Source organism: Semicossyphus pulcher, unplaced genomic scaffold, assembly GCF_022749685.1.
Source record: "Semicossyphus pulcher isolate SPU_LCO1_2020_fin unplaced genomic scaffold, fSemPul1.0.p SCAF_4, whole genome shotgun sequence".
NCBI classification, from domain to species: Eukaryota; Metazoa; Chordata; class Actinopteri; order Labriformes; family Labridae; genus Semicossyphus; species Semicossyphus pulcher.
The window spans coordinates 662,501-687,341 of NW_027211715.1; the positions used below are offsets into that span (position 1 = coordinate 662,501).

At 49.8% G+C, this 24,841-nt stretch overlaps 1 protein-coding gene across 2 annotated transcripts in view; it reads left to right on the top strand.

The window, feature by feature from the left end:
• The window catches only part of prrc2c (proline-rich coiled-coil 2C), a 24,545-nt gene extending 796 nt beyond the window's left edge, over positions 1–23,749 (top strand). The window contains exons 2-34 of one of the 2 annotated variants that reach the window (XM_069679478.1): positions 7,061–7,230; positions 7,324–7,498; positions 7,671–7,780; positions 8,532–8,657; positions 8,755–9,053; positions 9,129–9,208; positions 9,410–9,546; positions 9,642–9,729; positions 10,204–10,387; positions 11,049–11,751; positions 11,843–12,015; positions 12,255–12,525; positions 12,643–12,853; positions 12,936–15,422; positions 15,773–15,930; positions 16,012–16,166; positions 16,255–16,645; positions 16,741–16,826; positions 17,686–17,883; positions 17,963–18,220; positions 18,404–18,496; positions 18,588–18,689; positions 18,778–18,949; positions 19,068–19,274; positions 19,376–19,497; positions 19,781–19,959; positions 20,061–20,292; positions 20,376–20,486; positions 20,613–20,807; positions 20,892–20,992; positions 21,213–21,372; positions 21,502–21,780; positions 22,027–23,749. In XM_069679478.1, coding sequence (XP_069535579.1) covers positions 7,116–7,230; positions 7,324–7,498; positions 7,671–7,780; positions 8,532–8,657; positions 8,755–9,053; positions 9,129–9,208; positions 9,410–9,546; positions 9,642–9,729; positions 10,204–10,387; positions 11,049–11,751; positions 11,843–12,015; positions 12,255–12,525; positions 12,643–12,853; positions 12,936–15,422; positions 15,773–15,930; positions 16,012–16,166; positions 16,255–16,645; positions 16,741–16,826; positions 17,686–17,883; positions 17,963–18,220; positions 18,404–18,496; positions 18,588–18,689; positions 18,778–18,949; positions 19,068–19,274; positions 19,376–19,497; positions 19,781–19,959; positions 20,061–20,292; positions 20,376–20,486; positions 20,613–20,807; positions 20,892–20,992; positions 21,213–21,372; positions 21,502–21,780; positions 22,027–22,284 — 8,616 coding nt within the window. In that variant the 5' untranslated portion in view covers positions 7,061–7,115 and the 3' untranslated portion in view covers positions 22,285–23,749. The remainder of the gene's footprint in view (positions 1–7,060; positions 7,231–7,323; positions 7,499–7,670; positions 7,781–8,531; positions 8,658–8,754; positions 9,054–9,128; positions 9,209–9,409; positions 9,547–9,641; positions 9,730–10,203; positions 10,388–11,048; positions 11,752–11,842; positions 12,016–12,254; positions 12,526–12,642; positions 12,854–12,935; positions 15,423–15,772; positions 15,931–16,011; positions 16,167–16,254; positions 16,646–16,740; positions 16,827–17,685; positions 17,884–17,962; positions 18,221–18,403; positions 18,497–18,587; positions 18,690–18,777; positions 18,950–19,067; positions 19,275–19,375; positions 19,498–19,780; positions 19,960–20,060; positions 20,293–20,375; positions 20,487–20,612; positions 20,808–20,891; positions 20,993–21,212; positions 21,373–21,501; positions 21,781–22,026) is intronic. The other variant, XM_069679479.1, reaches the window with a different exon arrangement.
• The last annotated feature ends 1,092 nt before the right edge of the window (positions 23,750–24,841 follow it).

Below are 24,841 nucleotides of genomic sequence, written 5' to 3' on the forward strand. Positions count from 1 at the left end.
TGTATTTTATTCTAATCGTGTGTTCAGATTTGTACATTCCCTGTGTCAGACATGATGGTATCCTCCAGACCCGACAGATGTGGTCATAAAGGAGCACATTTTTACCTAATGAGTGTGCACATTTCAGGGTGTGAAAGACTCCAAACCATTCATGAACTGAGTCTGGAGATGTGGAGAAAAGCTGGGGATTAATATTTAACAGCATGGTCTGTTTTCTATAGCTGTTTCGATTTAAAATTGGTACCTGACTTATGGAGGGCATTTAGACACATTGCTTTTGAGTATTACGTATTGATTAAGCAGCCAGAGATCATCCTGATCAAAGGTTCACTGCTGAAGATGGATGTAGTTCTTGGAGGGCTGCAGCAAAGATTTAGGGAAACAAAAGATACTGTCTGTGTTGTGGTTTCATATCTGCATTTGATTTGTTCCCAAAAGTGTTCCCTTAGTGTTGTCAAGATTACCCACATTTAAAACTACGATGCAATACCAGCATACAACATGTAGTATTTTAATATCATATATATTTTTGCACTGAGGTACTTTTTGATACTACCCAACATAAATTAGTGAGTTGTATCTTTTTTAAACGCCTGGTATTACAGGTTTATGGAGGTATCCACACTTTGGACCGCCCTACGTCCCATTTGATACTTCAAACATTTACAGTAACCAATGTATAATTAATTTAAGCACTTTAATATCTAAATAATGAAACAATCCGCCACCTACCAGTTTCCTCTGCCCTATGGCCATGTCTACACGTACACAGGTATTTTTAGAAACACAGTTTTGCCTCCTTTGTTTAAAAAAAAAAAATCCACAAAAGCATGGCTTTAAAAAATTCCCCTTTCAAACTAAAACGCAACAGAAACGCTGTCATGAGAACACAACAACAGGCGGCGATATAACCCAGCCACGCAAAGAAGACAAAGAAAATCGCAGCCAGTCAAAAGTCAGAATAAATCTATTGCTGGAAGTAGTGCATCCCAACGCCTCAGTTCCTCATCATAGTGGACGAGTACCTGTACATATATGTGTGAACAGTCCTGTCAGCACGGCCAGTAACATCACCGTTTATGTCTCATTCGTCATTTTGCAAGAAATGCCGCTTCATTAGTGACGCCTCACAAAGGAGATGGCGGCGCACAGCCTGATGTCACGAGCCAAAAACTCTCTTAACGCTGTCTACACGTCACCGTGGAAACGGAGTTTCTAAAAGTCTTCACCTGGTCAGAATTTCACAAAAGATTTGTTTTCAGTGACCTAAAACAGCGTTTGTGTGGATGAAAGGACAAAACTCAGAGAGAAAGCTACGGTTTGAAAATACACGTGTACGTGTGGACATGGCCTAAATGACATGACCAACAACTCCCAGGGGAGACCAGCTCAGTGGTATTGATGTCCCGGTGCTGGAGAACCACAATAATCTAAAGTGGCTTTCAGTCCTAGATATTTCTGTCCACAGCAAACACATGTTTAATTACACATACAAATTACAGCCGTTGTCTGATCGTTGTAGCGTTGCCTGATGCACCCAAAGATGATTCACAAATAGTAATTTGTCCCTCACTGGAGTCAACATTACAATACTGTACAAACCAATGGGGACAATGAAATACAAGCCTGTTCTTTCAGCACACATCATTCAGGCCATCTACATGACTGTTTATTCTCTGACTGCACTGTTGCATTACACAGGTCGGTCACATGTCCTGCTGTAAACAAAAGATACAGGTGCGTGAGCCCTGCACAGGTGGGTCATCTGAGCCGGCGCGCGGGTTGAACCTGGATGTGCATCTACATATGAAGGAGAAGATTTAAGTGGCTGTTGGAGAGGCAAAGTTTTTTCTATGTAAACCTGCTCTGAGGCTTATATTCACCGACTTATGTTAATGAGCCAGTTATTCACATTTTAAAGCAGGGGTCTCCAGCCCTGCTCCTCCAGAGCTGCCCTCCTGCATGCTTTAGGTTTCTCCGTGCTCTAACACACCTGAACCGAATGTTTTGCTCATTATCGATCCCCTGAGACGCTTCAGTTGGTTGATGACGAGCACATCATTCCAATCATAGTTCAGTCATAGCAAGTGAACTGTGGTCATGTTTGAACTGTAGAGCAGGATGCTTTATTTCTCACTACAGTCTCATCAACACGACAGGACAGCATGGACTCATTTCACTGGTCACTTAGTCTGATGGGTTGAATTTCAATCTGATCTTTATTCAGTCTGATGTCCAGATTAAAGACGGGGCAGCATTAATCACTCACAGAAACACGTTTAATTACCAGTTTTAAAAGAAATATATATGTAATGTTTGTGATATAACTGCTACTGTTTCTCCACAGCTGGGGTTGGCAGCATCAAACCTTAAATTTAGATTTTATTTTTAGTCATTAACCAATAAGTTTATAAATGACATTTCTTGGGACGGTTAAAGTATTGACTCCTCCCGCTTTAAAATCAGTCACTAGAACTACCAAATCTAGGCTTGTAAGTAATTGTCTCATGGCTTCATCATAAGCTCCCTGAAGTCTCTGTAAGCTGCTTTCTTGTAGTTTGACCACCAGTGTGCAGTAAAGAGTCGTGTACAAGAAGCCCTGAACAAAAGATGTTTTACACACACACATATTATCAGACAATCTGGACTCCGTAATTGTAGATGTTTGCTCTCTTAGGTACCAAAGACTAGGAGGACATGATTACTAGCTTTTTATGTGACGTCTTGCTGCTTACTATGAACAGAACATAAAGCAAAGAGCTGCTGGAGAGTCAGAGCTGCACAAAATATAGCTTTATCATTAAAGGACAATATGAGCATGCAATCGCAATAGACTGCCTGACATGCAATGAATTTATTTATGTACATGCACCGTGATTTCACACCCTATCTAGCCATAAGCTGACCCTTAGATTAGTTGGTATAAATTTGGTAGCTAGCTGTTGGTTCGCTGGTTGAGAAGGGAGAGGAGAGGAAAAAGTGGTTCAGGAGGCGCTCATAAGGACAAAGAGCAGCACTTCTGCTATTTAGAGGAAGTTTGGATTCAGGAAAAATGACCTGTTACAAACATGTGATCTGTGTAAGCATGCAAAAAGACATGGGAGTTCTAGTTAATGTGCACACTTTGATAGTTATTTATTCATCACTTATTGTCATTGCAAAGCTATTGAACATTGTTATCGCACATTGCCGTGCATCGATGGATGTGTGCGTGTGCGTGTGCGTGCGTGCGCGGATCTGTGGTGCAGAAGTAGTTGCAGGGGTGCAGGGTCATGACGGAGGTTGGGCTGAGCTAGGTGAGGTTTGGGAGAAGGGGTGTTCAATGCTTTGCTCTGTTTATTGCCATCTCTTGAACGCAAGTCCAGGGTTCCTGCATTCTGCACTCAGTGAGTGTGTGTTGCTAGTTTGAGAGACGGTGCGGACCAAAGAGGTGAAAAGGGATCGTACTCTTCATCCTCGCGGTGCTGCGGTCTCCTGTGTGGGCTCACTGGCGCTGAACATGTAACACAGTTTGATGTCCGTGCAGAGGGGAAGTAGGGCTGTCAGCTGGTTTCATCCCATATCCTGCAGAGGCCGAGACCTTCCACCCTCCTCTATCCGACGCTCCTCCTCATGCTGACCTTTCACAATAAGAGTATCGTGACCAGTTTTCTGAGGGTCTTTCCACATAAGTGATGATCCTGTATTTTTCTTGTGTGCAGGTTTGTAGAAGTTGAGTCTTGACAGCTCCTCTTTGAAATCCTATCAATGTGTCGTGTGGTGTGTATGAGTCCCAACACAAACGTGCACCAGCCAAGAGAAAGCCACGCTCTGTGATGCAGGTTACAGACTCATTTAATGATGATGAAGTGTTTCTGCTACATTTAAATGGTTTTCTCCCCACCCCCCGTCAAGCCTCAGTGCTGCCCATGAAAGAGTTGTACTAAATTTATAATGATGATTAATGCAACAGTTTCTCGAAACGTGTCTGCTGATCTGTGTGCAGCCGTCTCACACAAATTGAACCACAGCTTCAGTTTGAGAGTTTGAGCCAGAAAAGTTTTTCTGGTATCAAGTTTGCTGAAGTGCTTGGATCGACGGGGACTGTTGAAGTTACTAGGTCAGAATGTGTTGTGTTCAAGGCCCTGATACACCAGGCTGTTGGTCAGTCATCAGCCAATCATTCGTGCGGTCGGTGAGTGTCTGTGGCGGTAGTTTCCCCACCAACACTGATTGGGGGTTCAGCTAACGAATCTGAAGGGCCGTGGTCAAGGACCCGGTGATAAAATAGCTTCCACAATACAGGGGTTAGGTTTCAATGTTTTGCAGTTATATTGCAGACTATAAGCAAGGCGATGTATTGTGCCCTTTAGGACTCCGCCTGTTGTAGGTCTATTTTCCTTGTGTTTATGATGCCATCATATGCTCACGCCTTCCTGTCTCAGTTTACTTTGTTAGAGTCAAGTAGCTTAAGATCGAGCTCAGCACTGCCATCTAGTGGTGGGGAGTTTAAACACAACACAAAAGGATCCACCACCACATTCCTTTGCTTGTAAACTATTTTCATAAAATAGGAAAGGTATTTGAGAGGTGCTCAGTCATCCAGGTCATGGTAACTCTGAGCTTAACCCAAAAGGCAACTGGACTTGGTTGAAGTTCTTGAACGTGGTGTGAAAGTCCAGTTGCCTTTTGGGTTAAGCTTTGATATACTTTATCAAAACATAATACTCAAGTATATTCATATTTTCTTACTAACAAGAAGAGAAACAAATCTTGTATTCTACTAGAAAAATATGTAGGCTAGTGTTGTTACGAACACTGAGGCGTGAGTAAAAGTGGTGTTCAAACGCTGCTCTATCACAGCTGTTCTATCTCTGTTCGGCCTCAGCGCCGCAACGAGGCTCCGTCCTCATGCAGCCTTTGTCGTTCTACATTGGACCACGCGTTTTTACAGCAGCAACAAATATAATTTTATAACAAAATAACGGAGACAAGTTTGGTGAAAACACTGTCGCGGCTTCAGCTTTCAGAATCTCTTGTTGTCTTTAGCTTTATTGTCTGATGCTGTTGTTTTGGGGAGCACTATTATCAGACAGCTGGAGAGATTAAGGCCTAAAGCTCGACTGTAGTGATGCATCAGAGTGTCACCATTCTTCTGCTTTCAGTGATCAACAAACAGAAATAGAGACATGAAGGAGAAAATACTGAGAGTCTGTGTATCCTGCACTGTCCATTGCGTTGTTCCTCATATACACAAGGACACATTAGCTTCTGTACTTCATGGACTCTGTGGACACCTGCAGCAGAGGCACAGAAATGATGCACACGTGCACAAATGCAATAAAACACAACATAATAAAATGCATCTGTGGACAGAGGCAGAGGTTTTGATACATTAATACAATATTGGTTAGCATGACTACTGACTTAAATACAGCCTTTGTTTTATTGTCCTGGGTCAGGCTGTGACATGATTTTACACATCAGGAACCAGACCTTTAAACAGGGACTTTACCTTTAAGTGCATGTACCTTTGCAAAGTGTTCCAGGGCCAAGCTGCAGATAGAGACGGAGCTCATCAGAGCATTCAGCTCCCCAACACACACCAACACACACTCCGACACTGTTCCAACACGGCTCCGTTAATAATAAATGACCTCTGTGTGACTTAGTAACGACGCTGCAGCCCCAAACATGCTGTCTCTCTGTCTGCGTTACTGCTCCTCTCACTCACCTTCTGCCTCCATTTCTCTGACCCTCCAACTGTTCGAGCTCCGTCTGTCTTGTTGCTGTTTTGTTCTTCCCAGAATCGCTGTCCAAGCTCTGTCTTCCTCTTGTCTCGTTCCCCAACACACACCATGTACCATTAATCAAACAGCTGGCTGCTGCATGCTCTGCAGATCGCTCAGGCTTCAGTGTTTTAACAAAGCCTAATGGACCGTTTATGACAGCTGGTCCAGCAAACACAGGTCCCTAAAGCTTTAGGCTTCATGGAGCTGAAACTGATCCATCAGAAAAGAAAGTAGGGAGCGGTGTCTACCCTCATGTCATACGTGTGCTCGCTTGCTGCAGTCGTCAGTGGTACACGCCTTTGGGAACACAATGATTACACCGCACACACAGTTTTTAAAGCATCTTATCAATACTTAGTCACTCTGTGCCCGTACATCATCTGCAGAGTCGCAGGACTCAGATTTCACTCATCACATGTCACAGGAGAGTCTACCCAGAGACGATGATCTAACGTTAAAGATCAAACTCGTGCTGCATTCAGGTGCGTTCAGGCAGACCGGACTGATTGTCATTGTCCAGATCGGCCATTTATTCTCGTTGTGTGGAGCTACTTCAATAACAACTGTTTTTCAGACGACCATGCAGTCTAGTTACTGTTATCCTCTGCTGACCATCCTGCTCTCATCCCCTGAAACTATCTCTGCTTTGGTCTCAGTCTGCCTGAATGCATGTGAATGCAGCGTAAGCGTTCTGCAGACATTGAAGTTCCTTTTCTTATGTCCGGTGAAACACCTGTGTTGCAGTTAGTTACACAAAGCTTCAGTCCACAAGATCAACACACACTAATATGCGTCAGGTATTGGTGAGGCATGATTGAACCACAAACTTTCAAATCAAGTGCAACTCCTGCCCAGTACGTGCATAAAGTCACAGCACAACACTGACCCTCGTTTTAATGCCACAGCCATCTCTAACGTCGAGGAACATGGAAGAGAAATAACTCTGCAGCAGTTTACACAGTGAGATGATATGTGAGGTTATATGATGATAATAAACACTGCAAATACTACAACCACCTTCTGAACAGTTGATGCATCAACGTATGAACTACCATCGTCCTTATTTTACATCCTGCTGAAATGTTCATCACGACAACGTGAGATGCTGGACACGGCATCATGAGGGTTCTTATTCGTGACGTTTCGTGCTCAAAGGCAGTTGCAGGAAAAGCTTGATTGTTTTGTTACCAGCATCAGACTCATGAACCTATAAAGCTCTGTTGTGGTATCCAGAGCCACTGACCTCTGCACCTTTTGTGAAGTCCGTACTTCTCTCCCTCTGTCTGCAGGAGGCTGGTTCTGGGGGCGAGGCCAAAGGACCAGACTCAATGAGTTTCCAGCGAAATGTCCGAGAAGTCAGGGCAGAGCACCAAGGCAAAGGATGGCAAAACAAAGTATGCGACCCTTAGCCTCTTCAACACCTACAAGGGCAAATCTCTGGAAACCCAGAAAACTGCAGGTAAGCCCTCTCCTGCAGTAGATATATGTGGCAATATAATGTAGTATTTAATAATGATCATGTTCCTGCCCTGACTGTCTTTCTTCCTCCCAGTGGCTGCCAGACATGGGCTCCAGAGTTTGGGCAAAGTTGCTGTCAGCAGGCGCATGCCCCCTCCGGCCAACCTGCCCAGCCTGAAGGCCGAGAACAAGGGAAACGACCCCAACGTCAACATCGTCCCCAAAGACGGTAGTGGCTGGGCATCTCGACCTGAGGCAGGAGAAGAGAGGTACGTTTCACTCCTGCATAAACTGACCCTAAGCACCATCAGTCTTTGCACCAGCTCCTGTCTTATAAAGGTGTATGTTCAGCAGAATAACAGAAATGATTCTTAGTTAGAGGAGTCTGTCAAACATGTTTCAGCTCATGAATGCTTGAACCTGTTCTGTTTTGGTTAACAGGCAACAGGAGACGCCCCCGCCCCAGAACAAACCAGTGGTGCTCCAGACACAGGAGCAGACTGTCGGGGTGAGCCGCTCCTGGGCCAACAGCAAGCAGACACAGCTGGACGGTAAGCACGCTGCACGCTCCGTTCTACACCTACTCATGAAACATGGATTACTTCTGTCGCCCACGCTCCCTCTCATTGTGAACACTAACCAGCTCCCCTCGTCCATGTGTCCAAACAAACAAAAGCATGGTCCTCTGTAGTTTGCAACACTCCACCATTACAGGCTGCAGACTGTTTGATCTCCACTAACTGTGGAGTCGGGTTGGAAGTCAGGCTTTTACACCAGCTGAGGGTCAGGGCTGTGAGATGAAAGGAACCCGAAACAGGATTGTGTGTCCGCTTACGAGCGTTAAAGAGACGCCGATTTTTATTAATTAATATTTTTTAACCTGTGTTTGATGTGTTCAGAGTTTTTTAGGGGTTCTAATCACTGTCTGTTCTGGAGAGGATCAGACCTCTGTGGATAAATCGGCTCCAGTTAAAACAGAAGGATGTTGGAGAAACACTCATTGATAGTCTGAAACAGAACACGGCCATAATAAATGTGCGTTAGATGACTCGAGGTTGTTAATACATGTATCCATAACTTTGACGTATTTCTTTTGTATTCTGTCAGAATAATCTTCAAACAGCATTTTTAAATGTACAAAGTGATAAATATAATTATTGATTAATACAGAAACAATTTCCATCATCGTATATTGTACCAAATCACTCAGCCCTTTTAGAGCTTCTCTGTGAGTCACTCTATTACATTTAATCTTGTGATTATTTAGCATTAATAATAATAATAACGTGTTTGTATGTACAGGAGCTCCTCGTGTGAGCAGCCATTTTCACCAGGAGTTTCCCAGCCTGCAGGCGGCCGGCGAGGCAGAGAAAGGGGACGGTCAGGAGGAGGAGCCTTATGGACCGGGACCCAGCCTCAGACCTCAAAGTATGGCCACACTCCTGCACATGAACACCTTAAGTGTTCACTGAAGGCTGTCTGTCAAGTCAAACAGTAAATATACGTCTTCCCTCTTGCGATTTAGATGTTGGCAGTTGGCGTGAGGGCGGAGGCAGGAATTTGAACACTGCACCCAGCCCCCCGGAGATGGACAACAGGGCTGCGGAGGAGGGCAGCCCTGGTCTGGGTACCTCGACACCACCAGGGGAAGCTGATGAGCCCGGGCGACCTGTAGCCACTGACATTCAGAGGGAGAAGAGGGAGGGCCGGGAGAGGCTGCCCCCCTCGGGACCTCCTCAGCCTAAACTGAACGGGGGGCAGCAGCCTCCTGCGGGGGTGCCCACTCACTTTGACCCTGCTTTCAGGAGCATGATGCCGCCCTACGTAAGTCACAGTATCTGGTGCTTGTGTTACTCTCCTCTTGAGCCTGTGTGATGATGATTCCTGTTCGTGTTGCAGATGTTCCACGCGTATCCTCAGATGACTTTTGGCCCGGGGCAAGGAAACTTCAGATACCCTGCACCGCAAGATGGAGCCAAGTGAGTTCCCTTCTTTAGGCACATGATTCGGCAGTTGGAGCTGAATAAAGACACATTACTGATTTGCTTGTAATATAAACTTTGCATAAAATCCTCAAACTTTACCTATTGCTTTGTATAAAGTTCAACAGAGCAAGTTCATGTGCGGGACCAGGTGTCATAATGAACTTTCCTGTCCTTGTCTTTCTGCTGGTTATTCAGGGGTCCTCGTCCAGCCCGACCCCAGCAGCCTCCCCCTCAGTCGTGGCTCCAGGACCCGGACAGACCCTCCATCGTCAGCGCAACAGAACTAAAAGAGCTCGACAACCTGGACACTGATGCCGATGAGGGCTGGGCGGGTGAGTAGCTGTACTTTACATCATGAACCTCAGTGTTAAACCCATCAGCTGCCCTCGCTGTAGTTTTACTAACAATGCTGTGTGGTCTGGAACAGGAGCTCAGATGGAGGTGGACTACACGGAGAAACTAAACTTCAGCGACGACGAGGAGAACCAAGCTGCTAAAGACAAACGAGAAAACTGGTGAGTTTCTGTCTTGCCTTCACGATTTCACATCCATGCTTTAACAAAAACACAGGAATGTTCCTTGTTTCCATGTTTTGCCACAAAGTATAAATAAAGTACATTTCTGACGTTGGTTTTTACAGAACAGAAAGTCGCAGAAAGTCGCCAGAGTCGAGCAACAAACGTTCAATAATTGATCCTCAGTTTGATTTATAAAATTGTATTTATTATTTATGATGACCAGGAAACCCTGTGCACATGTATTTTAATTTTGACTTGCAGCTGCATTAGCATGTAACAACAACAACAAAGCAGGACATGATGTTCTTCTGATGGGTGGTTTCCTGTTTCACCTGTCTTATTTACCCAAATGAATGGAGAGGTGTACTACAAGCCTTTAGACTCTGAGTCTCTGGATGCTGTCTGACTGACTCGCCTCTTTGTGAATGAACTCGATGTTTCTGGTTTTAACTAAAGTGACCTTATTTTCAGGGAGTGGATGGGCAAAGTGGAGCGTATGAGACCTCGTCCAGCAGACAGTCAGGAGGTCTGGAAGGAGGGAGCTGAGGACCTCGGGGGCGGTAAATCTTCATGGGCTGACAGTGTAGATCCCAGAGCGCCATCACCTGGCAGTATGGGGCAGTTCAACAAGTCAGCTGCTCCACAGGACTACCAGGTAGAGCCCTTCAAACACTGAACCTCATATTGGCACTCTGTAGCCATTTTCCCACTGGTCAAAAAACCTGCTAACATCTGGCTTTCTTGCTTAGTGGGAAAGGCTAAAATCGGCATTCAGTCGGGTAATTATCGCCTCGGCTCTGATCGGCATCGATGGGAACGCAAAACCTGTGTCGACACGCTAATCTCCGCCCCCTTTCCGGCGCGATGCTATGCTCCGTCAGTAACTTCTGCGACTCCTCGACATCTCGGCTACAAATTCCTCCCGTCTCCGTCCGAGCACATTCAAACATCGTCCCACGTTTGTCGACGGCGAGTTTGATGACCAGACTGAATGAGTAATAGATACAATAAAGACCTAACCACCGTGACATCTTCACTGGTTACTGACCCTGTCTGTGACGTCAGACGGTGACGCAGCAGAAAAGAGACCGACAGGAGGATACTCAATCAATCAAATTTTATTTGTATAGCACCAAATCCTAACCAAAGTTATCTCATGACACGTAACAAAAGCTTTACTCCACTGGCAATGGGAAACAGAGACAATCAGGGTCCGGGTCTGAAGAACTTAACGTTAACGTGCTAATTTTGGTGGGAAAGGAGTATTTATTTTAAAAGCAAGGTGTTCAATCTGTGCTAACTTTTCTGTTCTCCAGGCCGGCGCTCGTCCTGTTGGAGGCGGAGCTCCACGTGGCACTAAGCCACAGGCCGCTGCAGCGCCCCCTGCTGCTGATGAGGACTCTGAGGCCTGGCGACAGAAGCGCAAGAAGCCTGTGGAGGTTTCTGAAGCGGTAGAACGAGCAAGAAGGAGGAGAGAGGAAGAGGAGCGGCGGATGGAAGAACAGCGGCTCGCTGCTTGTGCTGAAAAGCTCAAACGTCTCAATGAAAAACACCGACAGTCAGTTGAAGGCAAATCTTCCCCCTCTCAGAGCATGGGTGATGAAGCAGGAGCCTCGCGTGAGGAAACCTCCTCACCAGCTCCTGCTCCCGCTCCTGCTCCCAGTCCTGGACCTTTAATCCCAGCTCCACAATCAGAGGCCGCTATCATGCCAGCTCCTCTGCCTGAGCGGGTGGAGAGAGACAGGGAGAGGATGGAGCGAGAGGCAGGAGAAGCAGAGGAGGAGGAGGAGGAGGTGGAGGCGAAGAAGGAGGAGGAGGAGGAGGCGGAGGCGGAGGAGGAGGTGGTTCACCTGCCTCTTCAGCCAAGCCCCCCGATCCACAGACCTGTGACCGCAGCTCCAGATCCTCAGAGCGAGGGGGAGAGCTCACTGGGGGAGGTCGCCCCCCTGATGGAGGAGAACCAGGCCGACCGGACTACAGTGCCTATCCGAGACTATTTCAACATAGAGGACAGCAGAGGTGAGCCGGCCCAGAGAGAGAATCAGTGTAATGTTTGTCACTGCCTTCTTTCAGTCATAGATAACCCTCCTGCTGCTTTGTTTTCCTGCAGTGGATGAGCCCCACCTGTCTCTGCCTCACATGGACACCCCCGGTGGAGAGGACATCTCTGTGGCTCCTGCACAGCTGGAAGGAGAAGCAGCAGCAGCGATGCGTCCTTCTCTGACCTCAGGATATTCCAAACAGTTCCAAAAGTCTCTGCCACCTCGTTTCCTCAGACAGCAGGTAAGAGCGTCCACGCCCGGCTCCTGGAGTTACTTGTGGCTGTGTAAAGTGTAAATGTAAAGTGGGCTGTGCAGACACCTGAGTAAACGCTGTCATATGTTTGTAAAGGCTTGGAGCAAATGGCAGCAGATTTAACAACCACACATAATGTAGAATAAGAAAGCTTGACATCATTTGTCTGAAATGATTTAGCTTTGTTTACGTTACCTTTTTGTTAACGCTCCTCTTTGCTCCTGTAGGAGCAGATGAAGCAGCAACAGTGGCATCAGCAGCAACAGCAGGGTGGGGGCTCCATGTCCCCATCAGGAGGTGGAGGAGTTCCAGCCTCCCAGCAGCAGCAGCAGCAGCAGCAGCAGCAACACCGCTCCATGTATCAGCCCATGGGCCCCCACCACCAGCACCTGGCCTCCATGGGGTTTGACCCCCGCTGGCTCATGATGCAGTCCTACATGGACCCCCGCATGATGTCAGGACGGCCCCCCATGGACATGCCAAGCAACATCCACCCTGGTAGGGAGTCATGTGCAGTAGAAATCCAAAAGTATCTTTGTGTTGAGTTTATGGACAGACTAACAAACCTCTCTCAGACAGCCTGTTTAAAGTCCCTCTGTTGCCCCCCCCCCTCAGGGAGGATGCCTCCGAAGCAGATTGTGCGCAGAGAGCCTGGTGATAACTCCAGCTCCAGCTCAGACTCGTTTGACCACCTGACCCGACCGATACGTGACCACGGCCTGTCCTCAGACTCTCGGATGGTGTGGGGATCGGACCCGTACCCGCAGTCTGAGCCGTTACCGCCTGTGACTCCTCCTAAAGGACGGGACGATAACAAGGAGCCCAGGTACTCAAACATGAACAGCTTCACTGCAACAAGAAAACGGCCTTTATTTCCTCCGCATGTAACGACATGTGTTTCTCTACAGGATGGACTCTGGTCTGGATCTGGACAGGGGTCTCCCACCTATGTATGCCCAGGACCACAGTGCATTGGACTCTCGTAAAAGTAACTTCTTCCAGGACCCTACAGAGTCCCTGTCAGCCTTTACCCAGGGCCCAGAGAGCACATCAGGGCCTCTGGATAGGGTCCCTGTAGGCTCAGCCTTTGATCCTGAGGAGCCAGGCCTCCCCACTGGGGAGGAGGTGGAAGCTCTGGGTCAAGCGATGCTCCAGAGGAGCGTCTCTCAGGGCTCCAGCCACTCCCTGAAGCTGGACGAGCCCCGGTTTGAAGGTCTTCCTCTGGGAACAAAAACACTCGAGCTACAGGACACAGCAGAGCGGGCTGATGACAAACCTCAGACTGAACTCTACCCCCAGCCTGCAGTGACCAACAACAGGGCAACACCTCCTGCTGATGGATTACATAAACAAGAGAAGCTGCCTCTGCCAGCACCTAGCAAGCAGAAAGCTGAGCTGCGCTGGGGAGGGAGATCAGGGGCTGGACGCAGAGAAGGACCAGGGGGAGAGAGGCCTGTCCGCAGGTCCGGGCCCATAAAGAAGCCTGTCCTGAGGGACATGAAAGAAGAGAGGGAGCAAAGAGAGGAGAGGGAGAAGCGTCATGAGAGAGGGGAAAGGGGAGACCGGTCCAAGAAGGATCAGTCATCCAAAGCTCCTTCTGCAGCCGCTGCTGTGTCTGAGGGCTCCAGAGTTCAGGGGGAAGCCAAGAGAGAAGCTGCAGAGGCTGAGGAAACCCCAAGTGGACATCAGAGAGCCAGAGACTCACAGCCTTCATCTGGAGCTCCCACCTCCTCCTCTCAGGAGGAAAAAGCAGACAAACTACCCAGCAATGACAAACATCCAGAACCCAAACTCCCCTCCAGGAAAGAGTCCAATCTTCCTCCACGAGGTTACCGAAGAGACGAGAGGGAGAGAGAGCGTGATCGTGACAGGGACAGGGACAGGGACAGGGACAGGGACAGGGACAGAGACAGGGACAGGGAAATGGACAAGGACAGAGACAGAGAGTGGCCGGGGGACTCGAGTTTCAAAGGAAGAGGACGGGGGGAGTATTACTCCAGAGGGCGGAGCTACAGGGGGACTTACAGCGGCCGGGGCAGGGGGAGTCGTGGTCGAAGCAGACCAGAGTACCCTTACAGGGAGCCTCGATCTCGCTCTGATTTACCGTCTGCAGGAGGTGCTGCTGCTTTTAGAAACAGAGAGGAGAGCGAGACTCGCAGCGAGAGCTCGGACTTTGAGGTGATTCCAAAACGCAGACGGAGGCGAGGTTCAGACACAGATTCTGAGAGTGAAGGTGGGAGGGAGTCTGCCAGTGATACTGGACCCTCTGACCGCGAGCCCAGCACCAAACCCAGCCGTCCACTGAGGCGAGAGCTCCCTGGGGAGGCCCGTTCAGGGCCTCATAAACCAGGCTTTGGACCTCCTCATATGGGGGAAAAGGTTGGCTCCAGAGGGGACGATGATAGCAGGCCCAAGCCAGGGTTCCTCCCTAAAGGAGAGCCTTCACGGCGAGGAAGAGGAGGACTATACAGCAGACGAGGAGGAGCGAGGGAGCGTGGCGGACCCCGCTCAGCCCCTCTCAGACGGCCCCCTAGAGAGTCCTCTTCCCAGTGGCCCTCTAAACCCATGGAGACATTCAGACCTGAGGACGCCGAGTCCACACCGAGATATGACAATCATCATGCCGACCGACGCCCCCCTAAACCTGATGGCAAAAAATTTGGGGATGGGGCTCCTCAGAGTAGTAGAGAAAGGCCTCGTCGATCCAGACCAGCACGGCCCCCCAGGCAGGATAAACCCCCTCGCTTCAGGCGCTTGAAAGAGCGGGAGGCAGCAGTGTTAGCTAGTGGAGAGACGGCCCCCAGTCCCCCCGTCCCTCTGCTCCCAGTGCCTGCTGCTGCCCTCCCCAACTCTGCCCCTGCCCAGGCCTCCCTCTCCCCCACCCTGTCTCGAGCTCCAGGGACCCCTGTAACTGTGCCTGCAGAGGTGGCAGCCGCTATGCCTGCACCTGACCTTCCCTCTCCTATTGAAGCCCCCCTGCCCGAGTCCAGCAGCCCCCCCATCACTGCGGTGGGCACCAAGTCCCCCGACCTGTCCAACCAGAACTCTTCAGACCAGGCCAACGAGGAGTGGGAAACAGCCTCCGAGAGCAGCGACTTCAACGAGAGGAGAGAGCGAGAGGAAAGGAAAGGAGCGCAGGAGGCTGATAAGGAAGCTGCCACTGCCTCTGCCCCCCCACCTGCACCCCCCCAGGGCTCTCTGACCCCCAATAAAAGTCTGCCTGATGGAGGGGTGACGCCCAAACGTGAAGGAGCTCCTGCAGCTAAGAGGAGTTTCTCAAGCCAGAGGCCGACGGAGAGACAGAACCGTAGAGGAAACAGTGGAGCCAAACCGGGCCGGAGCTACACGGGAGGCAAGGGGGAGAGGAGGGGAGGGGCTAAAGCCGGCCGCAAAGGGTGAGTGTGAACAATCAGGCTCTTATTCTGTGTGCCTACATTAACACTCACACAATGAAGTTGACTCAATAAACAGTGTGCAGTAGAATAACACTGCAGGTTTATTCAGACACAATAACGTATTCTTCACAGTTAGTGGATGCAGTGCACAGCTGCATTTCACTACACTGGTTGGTGTTGCATTACCTGGGGATAACCCCCAACCTTTGTGTTCGGTGCAGCACATTCACATAGAATAAACATGTATTTACTGCTTGCACATCAGAGATATATTTCGTCATTATTATCTTTACGTATGAAGAAGTGTCTCAGGCCTTTGTTGTTAGTAACTCTGCCTGTCTGTGAATCAGCCCTGCAGCCCAGCAGAACTCAGACGCGTCACAATCAGCTGGAGGAGTTCAGAGGTCGTCTAAAGATCAGCCTGCTCGCCGCAAAGATGAGGCCAAGCAAGCCGCCAAGAAGCCCAAAGAGAACGCCCTCTCCCAGTTTGATCTCAACAACTACGCCAGTAAGTGAAAGCACTTCAGCTCTCTCTTAATGATGAGCCAGGAACCTGTGGTGTAAACGCCTGTTCATCCTGTGTCCGCAGGTGTTGTGATCATTGACGACCACCCGGAGGTCACCACCACAGAGGACCTGCAGTCCAGCACCAACGACGATGGCTTCACAGAGGTCGTCTCACGTAAGCAGCAGAAACGCCTGCAGGATGAAGAGAAGAGGAAAAAGGAGGAGCAGACCACTCAGGTGAGAGGAGGGAGAGTTTGTCCTTTCAACTTTAAACTTGAGCTCTACCTGGAGAACTGCACCTCTGATGCTGATGTCCCTCCCACAGAACTGGAGTAAAAAGGGCTCCGGGGAAAAGAGCAGAGGAGGAGGAGGGAAGCTGCCCCCAAGGTTTGCTAAAAAGCAGTCGTCACAGCAACAGCAGCAGCAGCAGCAACAAGCCCCCCAGTCCCAGCCTCCTGTCACCTCCACCCCCCAGGCCCTACAGCAGCCCCCCATCTCTGCTCCACAGCACCCTCACCTGGCCCCCTCCCAGCCTGCTGCAGCCCCTCAGACTCTTGAGGGAGCCGTGGCTCCTCTGCCCTCAATCCCCCCTCCCACTGTGGACTTCACATCGAAGAGCCTGCCCCCCGCCCCCACGCCGACGCACAGCACTCTGGGTACAGAGCTGTGGGAGAACAAGGTGGCGGGGGCCGCTGTGCTGCCTGATGTCAAGAAGCGTGAGTGGACACGTTCTCTTGTGAATGTGTTGAATGTGACTCGTGCGTCTTGTGCTGCAGTTTGATGATAAAGATGTGATGTGTGTTTTTTCCAGTGGGTCCCATCAGCCCTCCTCAGCCTCCGTCAGTGAGCGCCTGGAACAAACCTCTCACCTCCTTTACCGGCACCGTCTCCTCTGAGGTATGTTTAGCTCACCGGTGTTAGTGTAGCGTCCTTGTGCTGAATGATGAAGAATAAAAACACGCTGTTGTCAGTATGGGATCTGTCATAGATCAAACTGTAGACCCGTCTTTGATCTCTCCCTCTGACGGTGTCTTACATGCAGTTTGCTTTGCAGCCAGATACATAATTATGGGAAGAAAGTCTTACAGGAGCTTAACTCTTGGCACGCTGTGAATGTCTGCTGCTCACTCATGTGTTACCGCCAGGCGTTGGTTATTAACGCCCGGCGCCCAATTCACAACATTTAATCTGGATCAGGAGATCACATCTTTTGTACAGGATCAGTAATCCGGCTTCCTGTTGTCCTGGATTTTCAAAGTAAAATTGGATCGGATCAACCTCATCCAGATACAGACTTTTCAAGACCAGAGCTCTTAATGAGACTACACACTTTGACCACAGGGGGCGCCACACTCCACACAGATCCTCACAGATGCTAATACAGTATTTCATGTTTGATATTGAAGCGGTTTTGTGGATTGTTTTATGGGGACCAGTTGAGTCTACAGTAAAAACTATACTGTATACTGTACTATGCACTGTAAACGTTTGTTCTCTTGTGAACAGCCCATTCTTTGATCCCATCTGATAGCCGTAATCCGATCAGATAACTTGAACATCTGGATCCTGATGTTTGTAACTCACTCACGCTGTTACATCTTTGTGTAATGTGTGCGTCTACATGCTGTGTCCTGTTGTTTCCCTCCATTGATCTGTCCTCACTGTCATGTGCTCCTCAAGATATTCTGTTCTTGAGAATTCAGAAACGTGTCATGTAAATAGAACAAAGAATAAACTGCTCCTGCTGTGCTTTCAGGGTGTGAAGCCCGGGTCAGAGGGCGGGGGTGTGGATCTGACCATAGACAGTATTCAGTTTGGAGCGCCCTCATCTGCAGGCAGCACCGACAGCGACGGAGTTCCAGCGCTGCTGGACAGCGGCTCTGAAAACAAACTACCTGCTCCCAAAGAACAGAGACAGAAACAACCTCGAGCTGGACCAATCAAAACTCAGAAGGTAAAGATCAGTGTGCAGGGAACTCACACACTCCTCTTCTTTTAATCTCCTCTCTGATACAAATCTTTATCCTCCACAGCTTCCTGAAATGGAACCAGTGGAAACAAAGGAGTACAAGCCGGGTCCCATCGGTAAGGAGCGCTCTCTGAAGAACCGAAAGGCCAAAGACGCACGCGGAGGAGAAGGTGAGGGGATGGAGGGAGGAGTCCCAGGAGGAGGCGTCAGCAGAGCCACAGACTCCAGTCCTCCCACCAGCGACACCACAGTACCGGAGCTGGGAGGAGACATCGAGGGCATGATCACCGTCCCCTCCGCAGAGTACAACAGCAACTCAAAGGTAGAGAGCTGTCACACGTGAGCTCACAGCCTGAATGTCACACCGTCCTTCTCAGTCGAAGACAGTTCTGTAGATCAACAGGCAGTTTAGCGGCGCCTTCCTGAACTGTGCTTTCACCCTGTCGTTCTCTGTGAGCGCTGCTGTTTAATGTGTGCTTACTGAATCCCCGTGTTTCCCCACCAGGAGTCCGTCACCGACTACACGGCCCCCTCCTCCTCACTGGCCGACAGTGTTCCTACAGGAGGAAACAAAATGGAGGAGAGTTTGGTTGCAAATGTGAGTGCACGTCCTCACTCCATGCGTGAAGTGATCACATGTTCTCTGTCCAGCTGTTATAAATCAGCATTACTTTTTGTGCACGTTTCAGGTGGCCCTGCCGCACTCGCTGCCCCTCCCTCGACGAGAGACGCTGCAGCAGAGCTCCAGCCTCAGCACCGTCTCTCCTGCGACTGTCGACCTAACACTAAAGGTAAACAGGTGTACGTCTCTCTCTGAGGTACTCCTCTCTGAAGAGTTTCAGTGAAACATGGCGTAAGCTTTATTTCTTTCCTCCTCAGATGGAATCGGCTCGGAAAGCGTGGGAGAACTCCCCGAGTCTGGAGAAGAACTCTCCAGTCACCTCCTCCTCCTCCCCCATCACCTCCTGTGCGTCCTCGTACTCCACCTTCTCGTCAGCCTCCATGCCTCAGATCCCTGTGGCCTCTGTCACCCCCAGCACCTCCCTGTCAGGTAACATGAACCCCAGTGAAGAGTAGATTATGTTGAAACGTACTCACCTGTGTTAGCTTCAGGATTCCCAGGGATCCCTTATATCCTGATCTCACCAGGTGTTTCTCTCCTCCCGCAGGTTCAGGTACCTACACCACGTCCTCCCTCAGCACCAAGACCACCACAGCCTCTGACCCCCCCAACATCTGTAAGGTGAAGCCGCAGCAGCTGCAGGGTGGAGGCCTGTCCTCCTCCGGCAGCAGCTTCTCTCAGCTGGGCTGTGTGCCCCCCCTCCTGCCCCAGCAGCAGCAGACCCCCCAGGTGTACGTCTCTCAGTCTGCAGCAGGTGAGGCAAACATGGTACCTTAAAGTTCTGTCTTCACCTCGTCGTCCTGATGGTTCACTTTCATATTTAAAGAGACGTTCATGTGTCCCCTCTCTGTCCAGGTTCTGCAGCTCAGATTCCAGCCTTCTACATGGACACTAGCCACCTCTTCAGCACCCCCCACCCTCGTCTGGCTCCCCCCTCCCTGGCCCAGCAGCAGGGCTTCCAGCCCGGCCTCTCCCAGGTAAGATCACCTGTTAGTCAATAACACTCTGCAGGAATGTTTGTTAAAGTTGAAGGAAATGACATCAGCAGTTTGTGGCCGCTCAGAGTGTCATGTGACCTTAGCTAACGGCCTTTCTCGTATGACTGCACCTGATTTTGAAAAGATAAACAGTGATTCATGTTTCTTGATGTTTTGCACTTTGCTCCGCTCCGTTTGACTCTGCTCTAAAGTGTTATACAGATTTCACAGAGAGTCCTGGTTGAAGCTAACAGCACCTGCCTGTCTTTCTCCACCTTTACAGCCCACAGCAGTGCAGCAGATTCCCATCCCCATCTACGCTCCTCTGCAGGGCCAGCCACAGCACCAACACACACACCAACACACACACCAACACACACACCAGGCCCAGCTGGGACTCAGCACCGGCCCTCCGGTCTCTCAGCCTCAGGACCTGTTCAGCTCCTCGCTGCAGCCGTACAGGTAACACAGACCGCTGCAGGTGTTCAGATCTCTGCAGGTTGAGGTACCCTAGCCTTGTCCCTTGACCCTCTGACCCTCAGTCGTGCTGTGTGCTCCCTCAGGTCTCAGCAGGCCTTCATGCAGAGCAGCCTCTCTCAGCCCTCCATGATGCTGTCAGGACCGTCGCTGCACAGCTACCCCGGCGTGCAGGCACCCGAGCTGGGCAAGCCTCAGTCTAACCTGGCCTATCAGCAGCCCTCCTCCACCCAGCACATCCCCATCCTGTTTGAGCCGCAGCTCAACCAGCCCTCGGGCATGGGGGGCTCCCAGCTCATCGACACACACCTCCTGCAGGTAACGCGTCTTATCACAGCATCTTTATGACAGCCTCTCTAATAAGTGACACTGACATCAGTTTGTTTATGGACATGTTTCAGGCTCGACAGGGGATGAATCAGCACTCAAACATGTACTCTGGACAGGTGCAGCAACATGGCCAGAGTAGTTACTATAGCAACACTCAGTCGCCCAGCTCTGCCATGCAACAGGTAACCAGCATGATAACAGATGATATTTAAAGTTAATAAAACCCTTACACATCTTGTGTTCAGCCAACAGCTGCCCACTGTTCTGTTCTTTGAGTAAATGAACGCCTGTGTGTTCACCTCTCTCAGGTGACCGTCCCTCTGCCCAGCTCCCAGCTGTCTCTGCCAAACTTCGGCTCAGGTGGAGGTCAGCCCCTCCTGGCTCTGCCCCCCACTCCTCCCCAGGCTCAGCCCCCCAACATCAGCCGGCAGCCCCCGGTCTCTCAGCCGTACCGAGGCATCATGGGCCCCAACCACAGCATGATGCAGCCCCCCACCAACAAGGTGCTTTGGTGTGCACGTGACTCACAGGATGGTTTTTATCATGAAGTGAAACTGTAACATGTTTGTCATGTGGCCGCTCTGCAGATGGACATGGACCTGAAGCTGTTTGGCAGTGGGATGGATGTGAAGCCTGGAACTCCTCCCGTCAGCGCCAGGAGCACCACCCCCACCTCCAGCCCCTACAGGTACCCACAGAGTCACACAAAACAAACAAACACCAAGCAGAGCATTTTCATCGTGTGTGCGTGTGCGTGTGTGTGCGTGTGTGTGCGTGTGTGTGCGCGTGCGTGTGCGTGTGCGTGTGAGCCTGTGGCTGAGCCTTACAGGGTGAAGCTGCGCATCATGTCTTTATTCATATGTTTGCTCTCTGTGGATGCTCTCTTTATGAATGTCATGTATTTATAGACGGATGTTTTTCCCTCCCCGTGCTGCCTGCAGGGCGAGCTCCACGTCTCCCAGCAGCCAGTCCAGTAAGATGAACAGCATGCTGTACCAGAAGCAGTTCCAGCCCAGCTCTGCAGGCATGAGGATGACACAGCACTTCCCCGGCCAGTTCAACCCACAGGTACGCCGGATGTCACCTGTGTTATGATTGTCATGGTTGGTTATTAGCATGGGAGCTAACTGTGACCTGTGTTATGGTTGTCATGGTTGGTTATTAGCATGGGAGCTAACTGTGACCTACTGGTTTCAGATCCTGTCTCAGCCCAACATCGTGTCTCCGCTGGTTCGACCTCCTCACGCTAACTCGTTTGCTGGAGGCGTTCAGCGCTCTCCCATGGGACCTCCGATGTCAGCCAATGTGGGCGGCGGTCTCATGCCCCACCCCCGACCTCAGCACCCGCAGCACCTGCAGCACCAACAGCATCCCCAGCATCCCCAGCACAGCCAGCACCCTCCCAGAGGGCCTCCTGGTCCCCCCCTCGGACCCCGCGGCACACAGGCGGCTCTGAAGGCTGAACAGGACCTGAAGGTGTGACTCCATGTTTAACCCACCTGTTTTATTAACTCACCTGTTTTCTTAACAGGAGGCTTCAGTGGAGTCTTTTATGATTCCATGTATTATTATATTGATGAATTTGCTTTGATAACCTTTCAGCTCAGGCTGCACAGATCTGTCGGGCTGTGAAGCTGTGTGAGCTCATGAAGAAGACGTGAGACAGCACGCAGACCTCTGGACCTCTGAGTTTAAGGCTTCGTCTTTGTTTCCTCTCTGCAGGCGAAGCAGCGGGCCGAGGTGCTGCAGTCCACTCATAAGTTCTTCTCCGAGCAGCAGCAGCAGCAGCTCAAAGCCCCCCAGGTCAGCAAAGTGTCCCGGCTGGATCAGGGAGGGAAGCCCCCCCTCGACACCTCGGCTCCGAACCACCAGGCGGGAGGCGAGCGCCCAGATTCTGACAAACCCCCCGTCTCTGCAGCCAAACCCATACGGACCGGCCCCATTAAACCGCAGGCCATCAAACCAGAAGAGGGCAAGTAAAGAGCCCCCCTCTCTTCAGACGACGATTTGCGTGGATGGAAGAGAGGAGGAGAGAGAGTCCAGCCCCCATCACTCTGTCACCGCCTCATATCAGCCCCGGGGAGGGGGGACAGAGTGGGGGAGGAGGGGGGCGTCCTCGTCTCTCTCCCCCCTCGTCCCACAGCAGGCGGGGGCCTTTCAGTTGGATTCTTCCATCATATTTAAGCGGCTGCACAAGCTGTCCATAGAAATCTACGGTGTGTAGATGAGAGAGCCGGAGGAGGAAAGAGATTTGCTGCTGAGTTTGCCATTTTTCTAGCTCTTGATTTGTTCCTTTGTTTTCCTTCCTGATAGGATCACTCGTTAGCGGAGAGAAAGAATCAGTTTGTTTTCTATTAGAACAATCGTGTTAAGAGACGTCATTTAGTGAAGCACACTTTCTGTTCTCATCACTAATCCAGAGGTTTGTGCGTCTCATCACTCACTCAACGGTTTGATCCACCTTCAGAGACATGAAATCAAAACTCTGTCGTCTCTTTGTCTCACTTTTATTTCTGTTTACCAGGATGGAAATGTGAAACCTGCAGCAGTTAATTGACTTTAATGATTGATTTTTGATTAGTCTGCCTGTGAGCCTTTGCTCCTGCCTTCTGCTCTCATCTCCTGCCTGAGAATTACTGACGTGTGGGGGTGTGTGTGTGTGTCGGGTGTGTGTTTGTAGCTGGACCCTCCTGTATATTTAGCCGAAGGTTAAAGCAGCGCAGACATGATGATGTCACAGCCCTTTAGGATGCTGTGCGGTGGATTTAAAGGATTACATGGATGATGTATGATCACTACTTACAGCTGTCACACACCCTGTCACTGCTTTCACACACATCCTCGCTGTCACACAGACACACACCTACACACACTTCACTGTAAAGCACCCAGACCTGCTGCTATTGACTGATTCAGTGCCCTTAGCTAGCCGTTAGCAGGATAGGGCTAATTAGAGGGATAGAGACGGCGAGGAGCTGATTGGTAAACAGTAGAGATCTTTAAGTGTGTGACTGTCGACCCTCACGACGACAGAGCGAGGAGGAAAGATGAGAAGGAGCCTCGTGTTTGAAGCGTCCGGGCGGGAGGACACGTGTTGTTTAGTTGTCTTTACTGATGAGAGCGATCAGTGCTGTTTCCTGTCTCTGCCTCACCTCCGCTGGCTCGCCCACCCACACAGCTTTCATCTGGGGATGTGGTGACAGGGGTCCTTCAGATATGTACAGTAGTATGCACCTGAGGTGGGGGGGGGTCCTCCTCACCTCTACCCCAGCCGGGGGAGGAGTCCTTGCTTTGGAGGGAGGATGAGGGAGGGAGGGGAGTGATCTTTTCTTTGTTTTGTTTTGTTGAACTTGTACAGGGGTTTCATCGCTGTATTAAAATATGTACGGTCTTATTTACATTCTCTCGGTTTGGTTACAGAAACTAATAAAAATAATATACTGTTTCACTGTTTCACTGTTTCTACTTCATCGTCCACGTCAGGAGCACACTGCAGGAGTCTCGTCTGACCACCAGGTGTCACTGCAACACGTAAAGCTCCCATGTTTATGTTGAGTCTGGTATCAGCCTTTAACAGCATCACTTGTGTGTAATATTTAGCTTTATTAATATTTAAATGAATCCTTTAATAAATCAGTTTCACTCATATGAACGATGATCTTTATCCTTTGGAGATTTTCAGAGTTTTGGCAGCTTTTAAATTGATCTTAGATCTTGCGGTGGACAGTTTCACCTCTAACCTCCTGAAGGTCAACCTGTACATGGAAACTTTATCACAGAGCTGATGGATGGCTTGATTCCAATAAGTGTAACCGCCGCAAAGGTCACTTTAAGTGCTGAAAGGCCTCACAGGTGCTTTCTAAGTGATTTAATTTGATTTTATTACAACCAACAGTTTTTACATACAGCTCTGGAAAAAAGGAAGAGGCCTCCAAATGTTCCCTAAATCAGCATCTCTCTCTACATGTCATGGCCGCCCAGTCCACATCTGAACCCATTAAAACCTCCTGAATGTGATCAAGAGGAAGTCGGTCACAAGCTATCGAACGAAGCCGAGCTGCTCCGAGAGCGGCCCAACGTCACCCAGCAGAGCTGTGACAGAGGAGAGCACGCAGAGAGGCATGAGAGCTGTGGTTACAAACCAGGTGACACTGACCTCTGACCTCTTCCTGTGAGGAGTTTTTCTCTGGTTATGAAACAGACTGAAATGGAAACTGAAGCATCTATATGAGCGCCACAAGCAAGAAAGATTGACAGTGACCAGACTGATTATAGAGACATTGTTAAAGCCTGAAACTGTTGCTGTGTCAGACAAGGAGATTAACAGCACAAGTGAAATGTTGTGTAATATATGTTTAAACACGACTGATACATGTACAGGAGGTAAGAGGTCCTTCTTTGTCCACAGGGGGCGCCACCATCAACACAACCTGACGGTCCCTCTCGGGAGCTTTAACCGTCGCCTTCTGAGAAACGTTCACAAAAAAACACCGATAAAGAGAAGAACCAGAGAAGGACAGATCTGTGATCTCGAGCT